The sequence below is a fragment of the Musa acuminata genome, chromosome BXJ2-11 (genome assembly GCF_036884655.1).
Source record: "Musa acuminata AAA Group cultivar baxijiao chromosome BXJ2-11, Cavendish_Baxijiao_AAA, whole genome shotgun sequence".
Classification (NCBI taxonomy): Eukaryota; Viridiplantae; Streptophyta; class Magnoliopsida; order Zingiberales; family Musaceae; genus Musa; species Musa acuminata.
In genome coordinates, this window is record NC_088348.1 from 24,988,086 (window position 1) to 24,999,279 (window position 11,194).

At 55.3% G+C, this 11,194-nt stretch overlaps 1 protein-coding gene across 1 annotated transcript; it reads right to left on the reverse strand.

Moving 5' to 3' along the window:
- Positions 1-8,823: 8,823 nt before the first annotated feature.
- On the reverse strand, positions 8,824-9,798 carry LOC135627558 (uncharacterized). Its single transcript, XM_065133679.1, has 2 exons — positions 9,334-9,798; positions 8,824-9,270 (listed from the first exon to the last, which is right to left on the reverse strand). Exons 1-2 carry the CDS (start codon positions 9,796-9,798, stop codon positions 8,824-8,826), a joined length of 912 nt encoding a protein of 303 aa, XP_064989751.1.
- Positions 9,799-11,194: the final 1,396 nt, after the last annotated feature.

Genomic DNA, 11,194 nt, shown 5'->3' on the forward strand with positions numbered 1-11,194 from the left:
CAAAACATTAAATTGACTTTTTATGATATATATATATATATATATATATATATATATATATATATATATATATATATATATATATATCAAACACCTCAATACAAATTATATTCATATCCATTTGTTGATATTGTATGTAATGGGAAGAATGACAAGAATCTATATCATGATCCCTTTATAGTGTTTTCTGTGTATAAACGAAAATACTGTAACAATGTTCTAAAATATCATAACTATGTAAATATGCAATGGAAAAAATCACAAGAATTTATATCATGACTTCTTACAATGTTTTTTATATGAAGAAAAATATTGTAACTGACATTTTATAATTTGTAACAAACATCTCAATGCAAATTATGCTCATATTCTTTTGTTGACATTATATGCAAAGGAAAGAACCATAAGAATTTGTATCTTGACCCCTTCAAAGTGTTTTTCTTTTCAATTATTGTATTTTTTTATATATGAACAAAAATATTGTAATGATATTTCAAAATACTATAACTGACTTTTTATGACTTATATCATATATCTCAATGCAAATTATATCCATGTCCATTTATTGGCATTGTATGCAGTAGCAGTAAGAATTACAAGAGTTTATATTATGACCCATTTATAGTGTTTTTCTTTTCAGATATACTATAATATTCTTTTGTATATGAACAAAAATAATACGATGATGTTCTAAATATTTTGTCTAATGTTGATAATTATTATGTTGATTGTTGTAGTCTCTATTTGAAATGGCTAACTGACTAAATGTAAGTTGATAATATTTTTGTTTATAAAATGATGCTTTTTGGATGATTTATTCTTCGTTCTTGTTGAAATTAATAATCAAAGTAGAAGTGTGCTACCAAAGACGATTGACTCAATCAGTGGTGTTGTGGGAAACAACTTTATGTCGTGGCCTCGGGGTCGATGCGGCTTGGTTCGGGTCCGAATACGCGGGGATCTTGTACGGCGTTCCTCGAGACTGCTGAGGTGGCCGATTACGATGGTCCGATTGAGACGTTACGTCGGGAGTGAAGCTTTTCCGTGGCACCGGGAAGATGCAACCCCGCCCTTGTACCTACACACAAGTCGGGTCGGAAGCTCGGCCCAACCCCTCCGACGATCAAGTTAGATGATGTGGAGGGAGTTTTTTAGTGAAGAAGTGTCTCTCTATCCCTCTTCGTTTGGAGCCCGGGGGCATTTATAGGTAGGTTTGATGTTACCTGATGTGCCATCCCGTCGGAGCGGGGCCGTACCTTTGATGGTGTCTGTCGTTGTCGTGGGCGTTGCGTGGAAGGCTGAGCTGCCGCAGGGTATGGCGAGCCTCGGTCGACGCCTTCCCCTGCCTCGGCCGGTCGTGCGGGGTCAGACGGTGAGGTCGTCTGGGTACGGTGGGCGTGGGTGCACATTACATCGGTGTTAATGCTCGCTCCCTGGGGCAGTGTGCCGTCCAGGGGTGGATGATGTCATGGCGCACCTGGTCGCCATTTTTATCCCTATCATATTCTCCCCCCCCCCCCCCCCCCCTCCCCCCCCCCCCCCCCGAAGGAAGCTACGCCTCGATTGATGTGAGGGGAGGTCCGAGGCATGGCTTTGGCTTTGAGAAACTGTGCCTGCCGGGCGGTTTCCGGTCTGTTGACGGGGGTGTTTGAGTTTTAGCGGCTAAGGAGGGTTGGACGTGCATCGGTGATTTCGGGCGGTGTGCTGCCCGGGAGCGCAACTCAATCGGGAACTCGAGCGAGGGTCGTGGTTTCGGCCGTGGAACATGGCGGGCAAGCCGCGCCGGCGTGGTCTCGGGAAACATGCAACCAAGGAGCACGACGCAGGCGGGCAAACCGCGCAGGTGTGGCCTCGGGGAACATGCAGCCGAGGAACATGACGCAGGCGGGCAGACCGCGCAGGTGTGGCCTCGGGGGAACATGCAGCCGAGGAGCACGATGCAGGTGGGCTGGCCGCGCAGGTGTGTCCCGGGTGGCATGGAGCCGAGGAGCACAACGCAGGCGGGTTGGCCGCGCAGGTGTGTCCCGGGTGGCATGGAGCCGAGGAGCACGACGCAGACGGGCTGGCCGCGCAGGTGTGGTCCGGGTGGCATGGAGTCGAGGAGCACGACGCAAGCGGGCTAGCCGCGCAGGTGTGGTCTGGGTGGCATGGAGCCAAGGAGCTGCTTATGCCATTTTTCCTCCTTGTCCATTTAGCAGTAGCGGGGGTGGAAAATTACCGTTTTTGGCCTATTTTCTGAGGGGGAGCTGGTTGCTTTTGCCGCACGCTTTCGGGCGTTGAGATCGAAGCGTCAATGCGCTGCCGCTTCAGTGGGGTTGCCACGTCAGGCTTTCATTAAGGCGGAGCGTCTTTTGGTGCGACGTGACGGTTGCGCACGTGCAGGGGTGGGCTGCCGCCCATTCTCGGGAGGCGAACGGGCGCTGGTTCTGGCGGGATATCTCCTTTAAATAGCGGGCGCCCGACCTCGATTTTATCTTTTGTCGCTGAGTCTCCTTCTTCAGGTCCCGCCGTCCCCTTTTCTGTTTTCTTCCCCGCTTCCTGGGTCGTCCTTCCTTTCCTCATCCCTCCTCCCCGCTAAGGTCAGTCGTGATGTCGTCTTCTTCTCCCCCTCCTTCTTCCCCTTCCTGTGCGGCTGAGGGGGGACGTCTTCCGACGTCTCCTGTCGAATCCTCTGATGGGGAGGCGGCACGGGCCCTGGAGGCCTTGATGTGGCCGCACGACCACGACTCCACCGTGAGTGGGTCACTACTGGGGGGACTCCAGGAGCGCTATGGTATCCCGGAGGACCACATCCTTAGTGCCCCTGAACCGGGACAACGGGCGTATGACCTGGTTCCGCAGGGTTTCGCGCTGACCCTAGACGTCCTGGAGGCGGGTCTACGCCTTCCTCTTCATCCCTTCATCATGTCTTGTATTTCCTTCTAGCGAATTTCGTCGTCCCAGGTGGCGCCGAACTCCTGGCGTTACCTGGTGGTGTTCCTGGGGGAATGCCACTACGCCAAAATCACCCCTACCCTCAACCTGTTTCGTTCTTGTTACCGCCTCTCCAAGGGGTCCGGGGGATACTTTCTATCCGCCCGGATGGGGTTCCGAGTTGGGGGGGCCCCTTCTAACAACAAAGGGTGGAAGGAGATATTCTTTTATGTTAGTCGGGCGAGGGATTGGGGCTTCGGAGTACGGTGGTCCGCCAAGGCGATCGATAATACCGTTCCGACCCTGAGCGAGGCAGAGCATCGAGATCTAGGGAGGCTCAAGGAGGTCCTCCCCAGCTCCCAGGTTCTCCGGAGCATGACCGAGCGGTGGCTGGTCGAGGCGGGCCTTAGTCCGATGCCTCGGGGTATGTTAGTAGTGTTTAATTCGGACGTGCCAGGGTTTAATCTTGGTGCTGACATGCTTTCCCCGTTTCCTGCAGAGATGGTGAATCTCCGGTCACTCCTAGGCGATCAGGCGCCTCCGACTCTGCCCTCAGCGACGCCGGTCGTCCCACTGCCCAGCTAAGAGGGTGCCCCGCTGGAGGTTGAGGCCGAGCGCCCTCGGAAGAAGGCCAAGGCAGCGGCTCCCACGGGGGCTGAAGCGGCTCCTTGTCGAGGTGAGGCCGGGTCCAGCCAACAAGTGGCTGGGAAGGGCCCTCGCCCTCCCAGCGTGCGCGACCTGTGCCGGTTAACCACCAGGGACGAGGAGCCATTCCTGGCGCGGATGGTGGGCGAGATCCCGACCGGGGAGGCAGGCGATCCCCTGGTCGCTCGCTGGGGGGGTTTGTCCCGGGGGGACAAGGTGTGGGCCGGAGGGGACTCCTCCGCGGCCTTTCTCCGAGGGCGTTACATCCCGATGTGGCTCGGGACCTGTACACTCAGCCCTTGGGGGCTCTCCTCGATAAGTCCGCCAGGTCCTTGGTATGGGTAAGTGCTTCTCCTCCCTCCTCGGGGTTGCTCCCCTGACGCTGTTATTCTTGACCCGACTCTTTTTTCTACATGGTCTCCATTACGCGACGGCCTTGATGGACAGGGTGCGCGACGCTGGCCGGGTCATCGGGGACCTTATCAGGCGCAATGCCGAGCTCTGCCGTCAGGTCGAGGAGGCACGAGCAGGAGCTGGGCTAGAGGCCGTGGCGACTGTTGGGAAGCGCACGGCGGAAGCAGAGGCGGAGGCGGTTCGCCTCAAGTCGGAGCTCGAGGCGTCCAAGAGCCTGAATAACGACCTCCATAAGACCATAAGGCTGGAGCGAACCGAGCTTCGTTTGTTGAAGACGGAGTCGGGCGCCCTCAGCAAAAAGCTAGAGGAGGCAAAGGCGGAGGTGAGGGCGGCCTCCGAGGCGCTTGCCGAGGAGGCTCGTCTCCGACCCGAGAAGGACCAAGAATTAATCACGACTTACAAGAAGTTCGAGGGGTTCGAACTCGGGCTGACGCGTACGGGGCGGGTTTCTTTTGAATATGGATATCGGATTGCCACGGCCCGCTTCCATTCACGCCACCCGGGCCTTGAGGTGGAGGAGGACCCTTTTACCTCCCATCCCGAGGATCTTGAGGTGGATATGCCCGAGGACGTTCCTTTCGACGACCAGCTGGACACCCCGAAGGAATGAGAGAGGTGTTTTGTCTTGGTCGGTCTGTGGGTCGGAGGTTGGGTCCTGTAAGTCGGAGTCAGGTCTTGTAAGCTGTCTTTTTCTTGAAATAAAAGAAGGTTTTGTCTTCTCTCATGGATTTGCTCGTCTTTTTCTTCCCTTAGGCAAAAAGTTTCTTCCTCCCGGACGAAAAACTTTTCTTCCTTAAGCGAAAAATTCTAAGGCTTTGGACGTTCCACGTCTTCGGCGAAAAACGAGGAAGAATTTCTCTTGTCGTGGCTTGCCCGACTTCTTCCTCTTTCCTTAGAGGAAACTTCTTCCCCTAGATGAAGGGCCTCTTTATTCAGACGAAAATTTTCTTAAGGTTCTGGACGTTCCATGTTCTCAGCAAAGGAGAACCGTCCATTGTCGCGAGTCGGCATGTACCTGGTCGGACTATCTCGACAACCCGATAAGGCCCCTCCCATTTGGGGGCTAGCTTCCCCCTTGCCCGGGTCGGGTTGCTGACCTCGGTCCTGCGCAGGACTAGGTCGCCTAACTTAATTGGTCGGGGTCGTACCTTCCTGTTGTAGACCCTGGTGACAGCTCTTTTATGAGTGAGATCCTTCAGTTGCGCGTCGGCGCGTCGCTCTTCAAGTGCGTCAAGGCTGGCTCGCAGCCCTTCGTTCGAGACTTGCTCGTCATAGCTTCTCGTCCGTAGGGTGGCAATGGCTACCTCGGGCGGCAGGACAGCTTTGGTTCCGAACGTCAGGCTGTACGGGGACTCTCCAGTCGTGGTCTTGGGAGTGGTGCGCAATGACCAGAGGATGCTTGGGAGTTCGTCCGTCCAGGCCGATCGGGCTGCGGATACTCTTCTTTTGAGCCCGTCCAAAATGGACCGATTGGTTACCTCTGCTAGCCCGTTCGTCTGAGGGTGAGCCACCGAACTGAACTTCAGCTGGATTCCATGGCCCACGCAGAATTCCTGGAACTTTCTACTGGCGAACTGAGGCCCGTTGTCCATAATGATGGTTTTGGGCAAGCCGAATCGGGTCACCAGGTTCCTCCACACGAATTTCTCCATTTGCCACTCCGTGATCGTGGCCAATGGTTCGGCCTCGACCCACTTCGTGAAATAATCCACTCCCATGATGATGTACTTCCGTTGTCCCGAGGCTGGCGGGAAAGGTCCGAGCAGGTCCAGACCCCATTGCGCGAACGGCCACGCGCAATCGATGGGGGCGAGCGGGACCGCGGGCTGCCGGGGTGTGCGGGCATGTTCTTGGCACGAACTGCACCGCTGCACATAAGCCTTCAAGTCCCGGCACATGGTCGGCCAGTAGTAACCTTGGCGAAGTATTTTATGTGCCAGGGTTCGCCCGCCGATGTGCTCCCCGCAAACTCCCTCGTGGACCTCAGCCATGACCGTCTCTGGGCTTTGTCGGGCTCCAAGCACCGTAGGAGGGGGTATGTGAAGGACTGCTTATGGAGGCGTCCGCTCACCTCGGAGTACCACGCATGCGTACGACGTAGGTGTCGGGCCGCAGCCTCGTCTAGAGGGAGGATCCCGTCACGCTTGAAGCGCAGCAACTCTTGCACCCACGTGGTTTGAGCGCCGCCCAAGTCCGTGGCTGCTATTTCGATGGCACGGGCAGGGAGCTCGTCGACTTTTGGCCGGACTCCGGGGGCTGGCTTGGACGCCAGCTTAGCTAGCGCGTCCGCTCGCTCATTTTCTCCCCTCGCAACATTGGATAATGTAAAATGAGAGAACTGGGTGGACAGGTTCTGTACCTATGCCAAGTACTTGGCCATGACTGGGTCCCGAGCCTCGTATCCACCGCTGAGCTGCTCGGCTACAAACTGCGAGTCGATGAGGACGTGCAGGGTGACCACCTGCATTTCGAGGGCCAACCTGAGCCCGGCTAGGAGCGCCTCGTATTCCGCCTCATTGTTAGTGGCTCGGAAACCGAAGTAGAGGGAGCGCTCGAATGATCGTCCGTCGGGGGACCGCAGCACTAGCCCCGCGCCAGCGCCCTTTGAGTTGGCTGACCCGTCCACGTGCAGGACCCATGGTTCAGGAGGTTGCTCCAGATCGGTCTCCTCGGTCTGGGTTAATTCTGCGATGAAGTCGGCCACGGATTGGGCTTTGATGGCTGTTCTGGGCACGTATCGTACGTCATGCTCGCCGAGCTCTACTGCCCATTTGAGAAGTCATCCTGCAACATCAAATTTAGACAGGACCTGCCGAAGCGGCTGGTCGGTGACGACCTCCACCAGGTGAGCCTGGAAGTAGGGGCGTAGCTTTCGGGCTGATAGCACAAGTGCCAGCGCCAATTTTTCGATCGGTGGGTATCGCTCCTCGGGCCCGCTTAGGACATGGCTAACGTAGTAGACCGGTAGCTGCTCGCCGGAGCTTTCTTTGACCAAAACAGAACTTACCGCATGCCGGGAGGCGGCTAAGTAGAGGCCGAGCTTCTCCCCGGGAGAGACCGAGGCAAGTCGGGGGAGGTTGGCCAGGTGTTGCTTCATTCACTTGAAGGCTTCCTCGCACTTCGCCGTCCATTGGAAACTCTTCAGGTTCTTCAGTGCCCTGAAGAAGGGGAGGCAGCGGTCACCTGATCGGGCGAGGAAACGAGACATGGCGACGAGGCTCCTATTAAGGCGTTGTAGGTCTTTGATCGTCCGAGGCGACTGCATGTTAATGATCGCCTAGACCTTCTCCGGATTTGCATCAATTCCTCTTTCATGTATGATAAACCCGAGGAATTTTCCCGAGGTTATGTCGAAGGCACACTTTGCGGGGTTAAGTCACATGCCGAACTTGCGTAGTGTGGCGAACGTCTCGGCCAGATCGGCGAGGTGAGCCGTGGCCTCCTTACTTTTTACAATCATGTCATCGACGTAAACTTCCATGTTCCGCCCGATCTGGTGGGCGAACATCTTGTTAACTGTTCTATGGTATGTAGCTCCGGCGTTCTTCAGTCCGAAAGGCATGACCTTGTAGAAGTATATCCCTTGATTGGTGAGGAAGGCCATGTGCTCTTGGTCTTCAGGCACCATTCTGATTTGGTTGTATCCTGAGAAGGTATCCATGAATGAGAGGCGGGCGTGTCCGGCTGTGGCGTCTACCAACTGGTCGATCTTTGGGAGGGGATAGCAGTCTTTGGGGCATGCATTGTTGAGACTGGTGTAGTCAACGCATATCCTCCAGTTTCCATTGGGTTTCTTTATGAGGACTACATTGGATAGCCATCGCGGGTATCTGGCTTCTTCTATGAAGCCTGCCGCTAACAGTCGGTCCACTTCTTCTCGTATGGCGAGCTGCCGATCCGGGGCCTGACGCCTGGGCTTTTGTTTCACTGGGCGGGCGTCGGGCGATATGTTGAGGTGGTGTTGTGCAACCTCCGGGTCAACGCCTGTCATGTCAGACGGCGACCAAGCGAAGACGTCGGCATTTTCCCGTAGGAGACTGATGAGCTGTTTTCGTTCTCGCTCGGGTAACTCCAACCCAACCTTGATCGTCGATCCGGCCGATCTTCTATTAGCGGCAAGTCGATGGTGGATTCTTTTGGCTCCGGATGGAGGGTCAGTCTCTTCATCTCCCGAGGATCCTCCAACGGCGGTTCTATCCCTGCCCTTTTATTTAACGAGACGGCGGTCAGGTAGCAACGCCTGGATTCTCAGGGGCTTCCGGTGACTTCCCCGACCCCGACGTGGGTCGGGAATTTGATAGTTTGGTAGTAGGTTGAGACGACGGCTCTGACCTTGTTGAGGGTCGGTCGACCGAGGATGGCGTTGTATGCTGTGGGAAGGTCGACCACTAGAAAGGTGGTCATTACTGTCTTCGACCTTGGCGGGGCCCCCAAGGTTAAGGGCAAGGTGATAGCTCCCAGCTGAGAGATCGAATCTCCGGTGAATCCGGTAAGCGCCGAGCTCATCGGCTTCAGATTCTCCCTAGCCAAGCCGAGCTTCTGGAGGGCATCAAAGTAAAGTATGTCGGCCGAGCTCCCAGTATCGACCATGATCCTTCTTACCTGCGCGTTGGCGATCCTAGCCGATATCACGAGCGCGTCGTCGTGCTCGGGTTGTTCGGATGTCCCGGTCCGGAAAGTGATCTCGGGCTCGGGCCCGTTCTTGGGAGCTTCGGTTGGGACGGCTCTAGCGTAAGCCTTTCTTCCCGTCATGGAGCCTCCACCGGACGCGGGGCCGTCGGCGATTACATCGATGTGTCGTTCGATAGGGCCCTCCGGGCGTGGTGAAGGTTCCTTGTTTGGCCGAAGGTACTAGCCCAGATACCCTCTATGGATGAGCTCCTCAATTTGCCTTTTTAGCTCCCGACACTGTTCAGTGTCATGCCCATGCTGTCGGTGGAAGCGGCAATATTTTGATCGGTCTGCAAGCTCTCGCGGGCTCCTCATCGGGTGAGGCTCTTTGAGTAGCCCCTTCTCCCTTATGTGGAGGAATATTTCTGTTCGAGACGAGTTCAAAATGGGGAGAGGGGGCCTTGGTGTGGGCAGGTCGGGCCGGTCCAACCTCCTCCAGGACGCGGTGGGCTGTTGCGGTCGGGGTTGCTCCGACTTGACCCTCTTGTGTTCCTCACGCCTCCCGGCCATCCATGTTTCCGCGGCGATAAACTGGCTTGCTCGCTGCAGCATCTCAGGTACCGCGGTGGGGGGTCGCTCCATGAGGGACCAAAAGAACCTGGTAGGCCGCAGGCCCATCATGAAAGCCTGCATCAATAGAGAGGGGTGAGCATCCGACAGCCCTCAAATTTGCGTCGTAAAGCGATTCACAAAATGGGAGAGGGGCTTGTCCTCCCTTTGGTTGAGCCCAAGGAGCAACGCCGCAGATGGCTTCGGTCGAGCGTAAGCTAGGAAGTTGAGCTCGAAATCCCTGGCCAGTTGATCGAAGGAGGTGATGGTCCCGGTCTTCAGGCTGCAGTACCACGCGCGGGCCAGCCCCCGCAGAGTCGTTGGGAACGCCCTACACATCAAGGCGTCAGCGGTCCCGTACAGCACCATCTGGGCGCGGAAAGCGGCTACGTGGTCCGCCGGGTCAGCTGTGCCATTGTATGCGTCCAGCGAAGGGAGCCGGAAATGGGGTGGAATCGCCTGATCTTGTATCTCGGGGGCGAACGGGGACCCTTGATGTCTGTCTGCCCCAGGTTCTCCCTTTGATCCGCGAACCTCCTGTTGCACCTCGTCTAGTCGCCGGTTAATGAGGCGTAGCTGGGCTCGCATGGCCTCTGCTGAGTCCATAGACAGCGCCTCGGGGGCCAGACGGATCGTCGGGTCCTCCGTTCCTTGATTCCCGGGTCGGGCCAACCGGCTTTGAGGCAACGGGGGGGGGGTGCTCGGGGAGTGGCGCGTGAATCCGGGTGATGGGCTCCGGCTGCTGTAGGGGTTGGGTCATATGTGGGGGCGCTGGATGAGAAACGAGCGGAATGATGGCTTGGATCACGCCCGTCAAGGCTCGGACTTGGTGAGCGAGATCGTGGAAGGCCTCGGGCGAGACGGGCGACGGGCCGGCGGGGGCGCCGTCGGGTGGTGACAAACCCGGGTCGTTGAACAACCGCCAATAGCGCTCCGACGTCGCGGCGGGATGCTCGTCTCGGGTTCCGTCGCGCGGGGGGTGTTCCTCTGGAGTGCTGACCGGGTGCAACCTGATGGCCGCGGGTTCGTCAGAGTGGGTTTGCTGATCGCTTGACATTCGGAGGCCCTTCCTCTAGCACCAAAATGTTGTGGGAAATAACTTTATGCCATGGCCTCGGGGCCGACGCGGCTTGGTTCGGGTCCGAATGCGCGGGGATCTTGCACGGCGTTCCTCGAGACTGCTGAGGTGGCCAATTACGGTGGTCCGGTCGGGACGTTGCGTTGGGAGTGAAGCTTTTCCGTGGCACCGGGAAGATGCAACCCCGCCCTTGTACCTGCACACAGGTCGGGTCGGAAGCTCGGCCCGACCCCTCTAACGATCAAGTTAGATGATGTGGAGGGAGTTTTTTAGTGAAGAAGTGTCTCTCTGTCCCTCTTCGTTTGGAGCCCGGGGGTATTTATAGGTAGGTTTGATGTTGCCTGATGTGCCATCCCGTCGGAGCGGGGCCGTACCTCTGATGGCGTTTGTCGTTGTCGTGGGCGTTGCGTGGAAGGCCGAGCTGCCGCAGGGTATGGCGAGCCTCGGTCGACGCCTTCCCCTACCTTGGTCGGTCGTGCGGGGTCAGACGATGAGGTCGTCTGGGTACGGTGGGCGTGGGTGCACATTACATCGGTGTTAATGCTCGCTCCCTAGGGCAGTGTACCGTCCAGGGGTGGCTGATGTCATGGCGCACCTGATCGCCATTTTTATCCCTATCAAGTGGTACCATGTACAATTGATAAAAGAAATAAGTCTAGAAATATATTATCGTAACGATCTATGAGTAATGACAACTAAAGATGCACAATATGATGTTAATTATAGTATTTTTAATAATATTATAATATTTTTATATCCTCGATAAAAATATTGTAATATTATTGAAAAATACTATAAGTGAGCAAAATAAAATCAAAATACACTATAATATATCGATTCAAATTGATGTTTATAATAGTTTAAGAATAATATTAAACAAATGGGGATAAAAAAAATCTCTGTTATAATAATTTGACCATCATG